Source organism: Magnolia sinica, chromosome 8 (assembly GCF_029962835.1).
Source record: "Magnolia sinica isolate HGM2019 chromosome 8, MsV1, whole genome shotgun sequence".
In the NCBI taxonomy this organism is placed as follows: domain Eukaryota; kingdom Viridiplantae; phylum Streptophyta; class Magnoliopsida; order Magnoliales; family Magnoliaceae; genus Magnolia; species Magnolia sinica.
The window spans coordinates 80559755-80573162 of record NC_080580.1 but is presented as its reverse complement, the minus strand read 5'-3'; the positions used below and the strand labels follow the sequence as shown (position 1 = coordinate 80573162).

Here is a 13408-nt window from a genome sequence, read left to right as displayed (position 1 = left end):
ATAAATCATTATGTCAATTACTAAGGTACAACTACAAGTTGAATGACCAAGGCCATGACCGCGCACAGTGTCTAGTTTGTTAGCACCCATTTAACTGAGACCTACACAAATTCATTACATATAAGAGCATACTCGTAAGATACTACAAGACAATACAGTTTTCCCGGCGGCCAAAACCGCAGGTAAGAGCCCACCAAAATGCCAGTATAGATCCTTACCGGCGCTAGACAAGCGCCAAGAGAAGGATATGTCGGCAAATGTTTTGCGCCGCTAAGTCATTATTACCGGCACTTGTCCGAGCGAAGGTAATTGTGGAGTCTTTCTCGACGGGCTCTCTGGTTTCACCGACGCTTTTGCTGGACGCTGGTATTTCTGACAGAAGCGCCGGTAAAAGAAGCGTTCGACACTCTAAGCACGGAAAAGCGCCGAAGAGCTCTATATAAGCGCCGGTAAAAATCTTTGTACAGAATTCAAAGGCCCCTAAGCCAATAATTTTTTTATTATACATAATTTAATTGAAACCTGTATTTTTTTAATATCTGAAACATAAAAAATGTTGCAATACAATTTAAACAAAATCCATATTACTTCACAATAAAAATATATATATATATATATTATTTATTACAATAAATTGAAAATGGTCTTAAATATTATTATTTTTAAAAAAATAAAATCCTCTATATGGTACTCCCAGCACGAGTGGCGTCAAAAGGCTGAAGTGCTAGTTTGTAGGCCTAAATTTAGGCACAATTGATTAAAATCCTGCACACAAGGAAAACAAAATCATAAAGTAGCATTCAACAAAAGAGCTCTAAGGAAAATAATGGAAGGTATAGAGAAAACCTCAAATACCTGAACTCGTGAAGGTACAAGGTAATCTCGAGCACCTTCAGGTGTAGATCTAGATAGGATTGTAGTCTCAATCTACCTTACAACCATGAGAAACTCGGGTCAAGAGAATGCAACATTAACCTTCCCAAGTAAAATAACAAGGCATAAAGCTCCAGTAAGAAAAATGGAAGACCACTAAAGCATATACCACAGCTGCAATGCAATATGATAAATTCAATTTTTCAAATACAAGAAAGTTCGGGAGACAATACCTCCACAAAATCATGCACATCCTCTAGATACCGTCGGATGAGCTTGACCACACTATGCTGCAACAAAAGGTTGGAGAGCATTGGCCACCGGCGTATATCAAGGTATTGACATCTAGAATCATTAGCAATGCACGTTGAATCAAGTAAAGCAAGTGATCACAATGCATGATTTGCAACATGCAAATAGAAGATTTTAAACCATTTTTCAAAGAAGACAGAACCTGCAAATAGATGAGTTTAAAGGACGGCAAGAGAAACCCCCGACCAAAGCTCATGGCATGTATCTTGTCTATTCTGTTTCTGCAGATAGCCAAAATCTAATGTTTGATAACATGGTTGCACGGTGTGGCTATTAACTTTGTGCAGAGCGATGACATTAGGATTCTAAGGGACATAGAGCAGTATTACAGCACTCAAATTGAAGAGATGCCTATGAACGTGGCTGACCCGATATGAGATCCAGCTGGTTTTCAATTAAACAAGGGCCTGGCTCCTATTTACTGCCATGGATAGTGTGGAAGGCTTGTCTTTTTTGTGCTTTTATTGACTAGGGGTTGTGAATTTGGTGATGGAGATAGGTAAGAAGATCAGAATTGGGTTTGTGATTTGATGCTTTAGCCAGGTTGATGATTCTGGTACTACTACTATTACTCTCCTTCTCTGGTGTGTAAAACAAAAGGAAAAGAGCATAGTGATTATCCAATGATGGATTCCCACAACTGTGGATTCCATTTTTAGGGTCTTGTTTGAATAGTAGGTGGAAATCTGATTTTTATAGACATGATTCCATTTTTGGGGTCTTGTTTTAATAGCAGGTGGAAATTTGATTTTTGTGAGATGATGCTCACCTTGTGTCATCCTGCCAGTGTTTTCCACTATGGAGTGGTGGCTTGAAAATCACAATGATTCACAGTTGAAATTATATAACCTTGAACGTTGAGCATGGCCTACACTAGCCTGACTTGTGTAGGCAAACAGGTTGTGCCTACTGTCTAACTCAAGGGCACGTTGTGGATAATGTGCAACATCCACCCGTTTGTCAGGTGTGTTGCCTCATTTTCATCACCCTTTTACTAAAAATTGAAGGCTGCTAATTAATTCATTTTTCCCTCTTTCATGAAATTTCTCATCACCGATCATAAATAGATAAATGAATCTTATGTGAAATATAAGAGTGCCGAGTGCATTTCAATCATGGCCAATCATGGCAGCGGTTTTAGATAGTGACTTGCCTAAACAACAGAACCAATACGATTCCCCCCTACTCTTTCTGTTTTGGTCCATTCCTGGTCTACTGATTCATTTCAGATGATATATAGAAACATGGATTGAATAATAGAGTGAGATCCACTGGTATAATGCCAAAAGGGGGTCCATACCTTTTCAAGACAACCATGAGATGTCACTTCCACAAAAAGGCGATGCAGGTCGAGTGCCTTTCCTCCTAAAGTCGGCACCCTACAAGCAAAAAACAGAAAAAGGAAACAAGAAGGAAATGAAATAAATATTGATTCAGATATTCACAAATTCAGATCGAGATAAATTTGAAGAGAAGTCGGTATAGACATCTCCAAGGATTTCAAGAGGCACTGCCATGTGAAAAGGAACCTAGGGTTTCAAAAGAGCGAATGATCTACAGATCAAATAGATGAGAACTGAAATTTCTAAGAAAGCATGCTTACATTTATATCACAGACGTGCTCACATGTGTGCCCATCCATATGCCCTTTCCCATGCATGCACATTTGCATTGTGCAGGAGCAAGTGTGAGAGCAAAAGCCTAAACAAAGAGCAGAAAATAAGGAGTTTTAAGACCCGAAACATCTAGAAATCACAAAATTCCAAAATGGGAAAAGCACATTATATAGAGAAGCCATGCAACTATAAATAGACAGTTACATGCTCATTAGTAATAGATTCACACAAAACTCCACGATATTATAGATTGGTCATATCTCCACTTGAGGACTTCCAAAAGCTGCATATTACCAAAAAGACAGTTTTAGCATACAGGATGCAAGAGCTTTAGGGAAAAAGTGATTTTACTTGTGATTGGATATCGCCAACTATCAAATCTCTATAATAGTTGAGAATCACTGCAAGACATGGATTGGTGGAAGTGTGTTTAAGTGGCATAGTTTCGTGGGCCATACCATGGTGTATGTGTTATATCCACCGTTATCCATCTTACATGATCATTTTTTTATTTTTATTTTTGCTTGTAATAGAATTTGGTGGTCACAGTTTCCATCTATCTCTATAGAGTGAGAACCATTTACCTCCTCCGTCAACACCAAGAGCAACAGGACTGCCCTGCAGAGACCACAGCAGCAGAACCACTAGAAGAACCTGAGAAAACATAACATGATCAGGAATACAGCTGTATAGATTGATTTATAGACATTACATGGTTAAGAAAATGAGGGTTAGGGCTTTTTAGAAGGGTATTTATATGGGATCGTTATCCGGCGCCTGATTTTAGTTAGCGCCGGAAAACTAGCCCCCCAAAGCGTCAGCTCTACCTGCTTTTGTTGTAGTGATAGTGTGGTCCTCCAGCACCATGTATGAAGAGAAGAAATGTGTGACAATATGGATGTGAGCAACTTACTTGTAAACGACAATTAATTGGCAGTGAGCTATTGCTGCCTCCGATAAATCAGCAGATATTTCGGAAAACCCTGAACACGAAAGTAAGGTGTAAGTAGAGTCTGTGAAAACAGCCCACCATATTAATCACAGTATCGAAAACAACAGAACACAAGATCTGTGAAGATCAAAAAGAGGAGATAAGGGAGAGTTAGTAATGAATTAAACTACATAAAACCATGGACATCGAACCTAACTTGAACTGTTGGGCAGCTGCCTACAATGCAAGGGAACTATAGGCAAATGGTGCAATAAAATTTGGGGGAGAAAATCTGTCAGAATGGCAAAAAGAGACATTTTAAGGCTCCTTTGTCAACACATTAGGATACTTCATGCAACGACTCAATGATACACAGATTTTCTGCATTTCAACAACTTTAAAAGGACAGTAAAAAAACAGGTATGGAAGAGTAAAAATCAAAATTACATTAGTCTCCATGCATCTCAACCAAATGCTACAAAAGTCTACATGCATGTCTGTTTATCTATTGAATTAGCAAACCTTTACAAGAAGGGTGTAGCCATGAAAGATGAAAGGTTTCCTCCAAAATGGAAGACGAGAGCCAAAAGAACAACAGTTGGAATTCCCACAATGTAGAAAGTTCTGAGGTTAATGAGAGCACCAGTCTTTTGCCACCTGCATCCTATAACAGGCTGTGACTGATTCAAATTGAGAATCTTCACAAACATGAAAGTGAAAATGCCTAAAAGCTACTATAAATATGATTGTCGTGAGCATAAATCCAGAACTCACTAAGTCGACTCAGTTGAATTCCCACATTGATGATCAAAGTTTGAAATTCCAAGGGAAATAAAGAAGCAGTTGGAAGCTGAAAACTACAACAATTCTTCCAAAGCATCACCAAAAAACAGAGGCTAGAAAAGAACATTCACTTTGTCTCCAACGCAATGTCTGACATTCAAAAACCAATTTAGAATATCAATATTTTCTTCTGGGCAAACCACTCTTGTAAAAAAATAGAACAAACTGTATATCAAATGAAATGAAACTCTGACAGAACACTTAATAATCTATCTGAAACACATCCTCAGCAAAGTAATTAAGGTCAGGGGTGCTAAGTAAGAATGGATGCCATGTCAGTTGTACCTATTGCAGAAACACCACTGAACCTTTCTTACAAAATAATAAGTGAGAGAATTCTAGGTACTTAAACAATAAATCTTGTATTGAAAGAAGCCAGGCCAATGGTTACAGTATATTTCAGGGAACTTTTTAGCGTATGCTGGGTGTTTGGCACTCATATCAGCTGACTTCGGTTATCCTTGATATCAAACCGTAATGTCGTGCATTCAATAAGAAAGAAGTATGCTAGAACTCCCCACAATACTGACTCTTCCAATCTTTAGTAGGATATTCTCTTGATATGATGCACATGCATGCACATGAACTGATTTAGTCAAAACTGCTAAACAATACTAAATTTTGGCATCCTTAGGCAATAATTTTATGATATGACATCAGTGAAAAACATCAGTCACTTTATGTTTTAAAAATAAAAAAGAACAGTCACTAAAAGTGAATCACATGTCAAGGGACAAAGCCAGGTGAGAGCATACATGCGACAGACTGATTCAACCCCACGTTGCTTTTTGCTATTTACAGGACATGGTTTTAACCATGCTGAGTAGATTCAACCTTGTTTGTTAGTGGTGGTTAGAACTTCTTTTTCTTAATAGATAAACCCATTTCTATTATTTGGAAATATAACCACTACATTACTCAAAGTATAAAGGGTGGGGAAGTATAGAAAGCATAGTTTAAAAGCTTTAAAAGCCGTCTCCAGCTTATTATTAGAGCTGATAGAGATAGTGTCGTGTGTATAAGTGATTCAGAATTCAATCCTGATTGTCTTACCATGTAAAACTTACTCCCTTTGAAGCACTCAAAGCTAAAGAAAAAAGTAAATAAATAGAAACCTTGAAGAGCTACCAGGTTTCAGATTTCATCGGGACTAATCTGCATAAAAAATTGATTTGATCACAACTCAGTCAAGACGGTGGAAAAACTCTGAAAAACTAAATGAAGGCTCCCAAACCTTTGAACTGAAGAGCTTTAACTTCAGTTCCAGGTCACAATATCACCAGCAAGCTTGCAAGGAACAATGGCCAGCTGCAAAAAGATGAACTCAATTAAGAGCGAAAGCTTTTCAACCTCTCATTGTGCGGGCATGGTCGTGTGAGATTAGATGAACTCAATTAAGAATAAAAAAAATTATTAGAAAGAATTACAACTTCTTTTCTACCCAATCAATTAATCTAGAAAATTGCAAATCACCAAAATCACTCTTTCAAGTTTCAATACGAGATTCCCAAAATGCAAATAGAAGAAACAACCCTGTTGAAGACCTCCAACTGATCAATAGAAGCATCCTACAAAAGAAATTTTGAAAGATATTTTCATGCATGATAATGTTTCTCTGCAACATTAGCAGAATAAGCTTATTCTACAACTAGGCAGATTCCTCTGTGACATTTGTAGAATAAGCTTATTCTACAATATGTGTGGAGCCCATCATGATCTGTGCAAGGTTCCACTGTCCATCATGTGTGCCCCCCTCATTTTCCTTTTGGAGGACAAAAATCAGGCTGACCCAAAACTCAGTATTGGAAATGCAAAGAAACATCAAGTGCCCTACCACCTGCTGCACATTGGGATAGAACTCAAGTGTCCCACAATCTGATGCACATTGGGATAGAATGCGTCCATCCACCACAAAGCCAAAACACTCAAACATACCAATTCATAATATTTTTCTCAAAATTATACTGATTAATCGTTAAATATCATGAAGTTTCTTGATGATAAAGATTTTGAAAGGAAAAGGACTTACCAAAAAATGAAGAAATTCTGATTCTTCTTTCCTACTCCCTCCAACTAACAACAGCTGAAAAAAAGAGGGAGTGCATATGGGTCCCACACGTAGATGTAAAATAAGCTTATTCTACAATAGTTGTAAAGGAACAAGTCGCAATGAAAAACAGAACTGAATCAATCAAAACACTATCTTCAAAATACCTGCAGCTAAAAAATGTTCACACATTCTTTTTTCTCCTTACACAAGTCACAATTGTGCAGCAATCATACATGCTAGTGTAAAACGAATGTCGGAAATAATCTGATAAAAAACTATTTTCCGCAATTTTAATCTTACAGCAATGTACAAAAATATCCGGCTTTCGCCATAATGGGTGAGGTACTCACTTAGAACCGGGTGCATGCTTCCCATTTGAGTTAAAGAATTTGTCCCCATTTCAGCCATGTGCTTGGATAACCAAGCATGATAACTTGACCTTTCCACCAAGCATGATAACCAAAAATGTGTGGTCTGAATAATGAACGGATTGAGGCAGGCTCACCTGATGAGTGGACCGGAAGAATCGGCACAGTCCACTCACTAATTTCACAAAAGAACAGGCTGTAAATAATCAGGAAATCCTCACCTTCCGGCCATGACAGAGGCGGAGTTATGGGTACCCTTGTACATTTAGTTCCAAGGGAGAAGGCAATGTCAGGCAAGCTGCACCACTGCCAAGTGCAGCAACTCACCCACCATACATATGACATACAAGCATATGCTAATCCAGATCATCCAAATCAGCACTATTGTGGATGGAGCATGACTCTTCCTCCCTCCACCAGATCATCCAAATCAGCACTATTGTGGAGGGAGCCTGTCCCTCCCTTTCTCTCTGCAGATGGCTAAGAATCTTAAGACTATCCATTCAGTGTGATTGTCCAGCTTTGCTCTAGCCAAAATGCAGCACACAAGTTGGATAGCCCAAACTTATCATCCATGTGCGCCACCTGGATGGTGAACGAGTTCTACAGCTAAGCAAGTTGTGATTTGCCTGACATCACCCAGACACTTAATTTCAAATTCATACTTACAATTGCAGAAACAAATTATTCTAAATTTTAAAACAAAATCGGGAAACATCCCCATACTGAAAGGTGTCTGGAAAAAAAAAATTGAAAAAAGGAAGACTAATTACAAATATCAAGCAACTGATCAAAATATTTCTCCAGTTAGAAATGTCATTTGTCTCCTGATATTGTTACAATCATTTCCATTTCAAGTCCACCCTAAAATGACTGTAATTACAGTTGGGGACTTGTTATTCACTCCAAACAGAGAGTGGCCAATTCAAGCTCTGAGCAATTAACTTCCTTCCAATTTAATCATGATCTAAGTCAATCACATCCACAACAACCTAGAAAAAAGAAAAAATGATGTCCAATAAAATTATAACCACCGTTATCCACATCACCATGGTTGCATGTGGATATGCTAGTGAATTGGATTGCAATAACTAGAGCAATAGAGAGAGAGGAATGACCAACATTTTACCAGTTCTCTCAGTGTTTAAAACAAGCATCCCTCAAATGACCAGCATGTAATTAGTTCTGTTAGCATTCAAAACAAAGTACCATGAAATTGCAGTTGCATCCCTTTCAAGTCCAACATGCAATTGGGTAAGTATTCCTTCAATACGAGTACTAATGAATGTAATTGGAATTTCATTTCTCCCACTGCATGAACTAACCCATATCACGAAATTCTGCCGATTGCCAAAAAAAAAAAAAGATCCAAAAATTCCAATTTCATACAGATTAGGAGCGATCCATCAACCCATTTCCTATTTTACAAAGGACTTCATTGAATCATATTATTCTGAAGCTTCAGCAAATCCAAATCGTAATATCTTACGGCATACATACATACATATTCATTGATCTAGACCATTCTTATTAATGAGGCCAAATTTTGGTGGGCATAGGATGAAAATTACACAGATGTAAGTAACTATCCTAACCATTCATTTGGTGGGTATCAAGTATTTGGATAGAAATAAATTAGTTAATGGTCCATGTTCATAGGAAGAAATCATCTAACTAGCATTGTCCAACCAATTGAAACCTACTAATTCGATAAAACAAAATTAGTTTAAACCTGCTGTGATAAACTCACATTCCATGTTGTACCTCCCATCATAAGGAAAAAAACCCTAGAAATCGAACAAATGATGCTGATAAGAATGATGATAACTATAGATCATGTACCTTCCCTTCTATGCAAAGCAGAGCATAGAAAAAACAAAACCCTAGAAATCCAAGGAAGCAAATGATCCAGTGAATCTCCTCCTGTAAAACCCCAAATCCAAACAAGTAAACAAAACCATTAAAGATTCAAAAAGAGAGATAGAGAGAGAGAGAGAAAAAAAAAAACCATCGAGACCTTCTTTGCTTGCCGCTCTCTCAAAACCTGGAGCAATCTCTTCAGTTCAAGCAGCCTTAGGTAGAGAAGATTTCAAATAGAGAGTTGGGTTTTAGGAGATTTGTGAGAGGCAGAGAGAGAGAGAGAGAGAGAGAGAGAGAGAGAGAGAGAGAGAGAGAGAGAGAGAGAGAGATGGAAGGGAATCAGGGGAGTAGAGGGTCGGGGAGAGAGAGAGAGAGAGAGAGAGAGAGAGAGAGAGAGAGAGAGAGAGAGAGAGAGGAGAGGAGAGACGCTTCTTGGGACCAAGTCGGGAGAACGAAAGAAGAAAGTGGAATGTAATTGGTGGAGAGATCGACGGAGGGCCAGACAGGGGCTGGGAGAGGGATGGGAGAGAGAGAGAGAGAGAGAGAGAGAGAGAGAGAGAGAGAGAGAGAGAGAGAGAGTCGGGGTGGGGAGAGTGAGAGTCAGGCGGGGAGCTGCTAGGTTTTTATATATATATGTATATAGCATATGCTTGCCAGCGCCCGTTATTACCCAGCACCAGTAGAAGATAATCTCCATCGTCGTCTATGCCCCATATTCTTGTAGTGAGACTTGCTTGTGGTTTCTCTTGTACAATGTGTGACTATACAATCTGGCGATAAGTGACCTACTTAGAAGTTATCCATTCTTCCCCAACCTTGACCTCAGTCGAAAGAGGCCCTATTGGTACCAACTCGGGTCTAGTTAGATACTCGCCCAAGAATTTTAAGGACATTCATTCTCCTAGTTGTTTGGTATTCTAAAGAATCAAACATCGTATAAGGCAGTTGCATACTTAGTAGATATCAATAATAATCAAAGGTAAAGAAATACATGTACATGATATACTATGGGATGTATAAGGAAAAAATCCATCCATGTAAGTGACTACTTACCCAACATGTCCACTTTTTTTACCACTTAGGCTTCTTAATCATCTCTCCTAATGATCTGTCAGCTAGATTTCGATTTTCTTTCTTTCGATAATTTTCTCTTTTGATTCATGCATAAAATTAAATGATCTAGTCAATGCACTACCTATTTAAAGACTTCCATACTATACCATAAACAAAATCTACAATTATCAATAATCTAATTGTTGATCAGCAAGGCTGACCCCTGATCATTAGATCCATGCTAAAGACGATCCATTCTACTAACAATATATCTTCTTTATTATAATATGAACCGTTCATTAAGTCTAAAACTTACAGTTGGGTCAAGATCTTGCTTTAAGATATTTTGGATGCTAAGATCCATCCGATCCGACCATTGTATTTCATGATTCTCCTCAATTTGCATTTATTGCTTTGGAATTTATGTGTTAGGTCAGGTGGATCTTACTTTCCTTATATTAAACCTCCCCAATAGATGTCTACACTTATATTAAAAAGTTGGATTAGGCCCACTTGAAATATTAACGGTCCAAGTTGTTCATTTTGTCTCTTTTTTTAATTTCCATGGCTTACATCTAAGATCGGTCTTGTGATTGTGGTGGTCACAGCCAAAACATGATCTTATATGATTTAAATCACAAGACAATTTTAATTAGATATCCAAATCTATCATTGGAACTTAGCGTAGGCAGTGGGGCCCACTTTTGATGTTCAATTTAAAGTGGAGTCCACTGATCTATCACTGGATCATTGGTAGGTGATGTAGGAGGTGGTACAGATACATTCCTAGCATGGTTGGACCAAAAGAAAGCGGATTGTAAATTGATCATAAATTTTGATCTGGGTATCGTTACGGGCGCACCTGACCGAGTATTATGAACTGAAGCAGAACGAGAACTTGAGGACAAGTTCATTTTTGAAGTAGAGGGGACTGATGTAGAGCAGTTCGCAGACACTTTCATGTCCAAGAAGGACCAGAGAAGGCCCGATCGAAGGCAAAAGTCATTAAAACCATCAGAACCTTAAAACAAGCATATCTCGCAAACCGGAATGAGTTACTCGACGTACCATATATCATTTTGGGGTAGGGTGAGCTACTTTACCCAACCGAATTTGTGAGATTCATCAAATCGACGGTTGAATTTTCTGTTTATTTCCGTTTTTACTATTTTTAGTAAGTTTTGGTTTGATTGTAACTCTTCATCCATTGGGCTTTAGGAGTTGTGTCCAACATGAAAAGTGTTTAGAAAAATTAGGAGAATAACGTGGTTAAGCCACATAGGACACTATAAATAGCAGATTTACTATTTATAGTAAGTTACGAATTTTAAGGAATTTTAGTTATAGTTTAATTTTGAAACTTCTTCCAAGGCTTGGTATCCCTATTTAAAAGGTTGTAGACTCATTTATTTCATCAATCAATCAATTTATGAATTTTCATGAATATTATTTCTATTTTCTTTCTTTTTCCTCCTAGATTAGAGAAGTCTCTATGAGGAGTCTAAAGAAGCTTCGTGGATTCGAAGTAGTTATCCTTGAGGAAGACGGTGATTGACCTCATCACGTTCACCCATACATCAATTAACTGATGTAGGGCAGGTCGCGGACACTTTCATGTCCAGGATGGACCAAAGAAGGCCTGATCGGATGTAGAAGTCATCAAGACCGTCAAAACTTTAAAACATGCATATCTCGAAAACCGGAATGAGTTATTCAAGGTACCATGTATGATTTTGGGGTAGGATGAGATACTTTATCCAACATAGTTGGGTTGCCACGCCGAATTTGCGAGATTCCATCAGATTGATGGTCGAATTCCCTATTTATTTCCGTTTTTACTATTTTTAGTAAGTTTTGGTTTGATTGTAACTCTTCATCCGTTGGGCTCTAAGAGTTGTTTCCAACATGAAAAGTGTTTAGAAAAATTAAGAGAATAATGTGGTTAAGCCACATAGGACACTATAAATATTAAATTTAATATTTATAGTAAGTTACGAATTTTAAGGAATTTTAGTTATAGTTTCATTTTGAAGCTTCTTCCAAGGCTTGGTATCGCTATTTAAAGGGTTGTAGACTTGTTTATTTCATCAATCAATCAATTTATGAATTTTCATGAATATTATTTCTATTTTCTTGCTTTTTCCTCGTGGATTCGAGAAGTCTCTGTGCGGAGTCCAGAAAAGCTTCATGGATTCGAAGTAGTTATCGTTGATTCTTAGATTAAAGTTAGATTTCAAATCTCATTTTGGTTTTCAAATCTAAACTCAAAAGTAGAGTCCACCTGAATTAAAATGCACAATATCAAAGGATTATATTCAAGGACACAAATTGGTTATCAATCAAAACATCATATCTTGCACCACCTTAATCTTAACAAAATCATATCTATTAAATCCAACAAAACTTATAGTGGAGCCCTTTAAGATGGTAGTGATCACACAAGCCCACACAATCATTATGTCTCAGAATCTCAAATGATCAAACATATACTTTATATAATCACGTTTCACGTGTCTAATAGTTGATGTTATGGTGGGTCATCCACTAAATCCACAGGCTGATTAGTTAATCTTAACATTTGGGTAATCCAAATACGTAGAATGAATTGGGTTTTCTACTTTCACAATGTGAAGCCCATCAATAAGATCGGTGTTGATCCATACCATTAATCAATGGCCAAAATCTCATATCTATCCAGATCTACCTTAAATCACAATCTCATATCCACATGAACAAAATACTTTAACATATACAAATTAACATATACATACTAATCATCATATTTTCATCTCAAGATCATGTGGTGGGGCCCATTACAGGATTAGATCCAAATGGGTCCCACTACATCAAATCCACCATCTATGCAAACAATCCTACTGTCCAAATTGATTCTAAATCCATGCTTTATAGTCTACATGCATGATTTGATTATTCAAAAATCAGACATGGCCCACGAGATCTTGGAAAACACATATCTAATACACGAGAAGCACATATTACATTATCCACCCAAGATATATCAAAAGATCAAGTCAATTAAGGAACGGGTCCCCCAACATCACAAAGAAAAGCACCCCTTTTTGTAGTCAAGAGATGGGGTATAAGTGGGGCCCACTGCTAATGTGGTAGCACCCTAAAAGAGGCTACTCACATGGCCCGTGTGGGGCGCAAAAGGGTACGGAGCTTGGGAGATTTCAAGAGATTCTAGCCATTGGATGATAAAAGAACTCAGGATAATACCTCTTTGGAATGTAGGGAAGATGATGGACAGTTCTATCTTTATAATGAGGTCTGGCGCAAAAGGGTATGGAGCTTGGGAGATTTCAAGAGATTCTCTCTTGGTAACGAATGGAGAGAGTAGATTTAGGAGAGATCTTATTGATGGGAGGATTTAGGAGATATCTTAGTGATGAGAGGGATTTTAGGTATAGTGTAGGGTAGGGTGTAGTTTAGTGTATATGTACATGTCATTCTTAAAGTGGGTCCCATATAGGTGGTCACC

General features: G+C 37.8%; 1 protein-coding gene and 1 long non-coding RNA gene across 7 annotated transcripts; both read right to left on the bottom strand.

Moving 5' to 3' along the window:
- Positions 1-628: 628 nt before the first annotated feature.
- Positions 629-3790, bottom strand: LOC131253498 (aspartate--tRNA ligase, chloroplastic/mitochondrial-like). Of its 5 annotated transcripts, none has more exons than XM_058254522.1 (7): positions 3386-3790; positions 3006-3084; positions 2789-2886; positions 2486-2564; positions 1107-1163; positions 856-927; positions 629-765 (listed from the first exon to the last, which is right to left on the bottom strand). In XM_058254522.1, coding segments are annotated over exons 3-7 (267 nt in total). In that variant the 5' UTR covers positions 2791-2886; positions 3006-3084; positions 3386-3790; the 3' UTR covers positions 629-708. The 5 variants fall into 5 exon arrangements, 3 of the variants coding, with proteins under 3 accessions (XP_058110505.1, XP_058110506.1, XP_058110508.1); XM_058254523.1 differs by having other exon boundaries at positions 2789-3084; positions 3386-3455; positions 3715-3786; XR_009175213.1 differs by having other exon boundaries at positions 1107-1218; positions 2789-3084.
- Positions 3791-4285: 495 nt separating this feature from the next.
- Positions 4286-13312, bottom strand: LOC131253499 (uncharacterized). 2 transcript variants are annotated; one of them, XR_009175216.1, is made up of 4 exons: positions 13147-13312; positions 5810-5883; positions 4507-5730; positions 4286-4406 (listed from the first exon to the last, which is right to left on the bottom strand). It is a non-coding gene; the product is annotated as an uncharacterized LOC131253499 (long non-coding RNA). The 2 variants fall into 2 exon arrangements; XR_009175215.1 differs by having other exon boundaries at positions 4507-5883.
- Between the last annotated feature and the right edge of the window lie 96 nt (positions 13313-13408).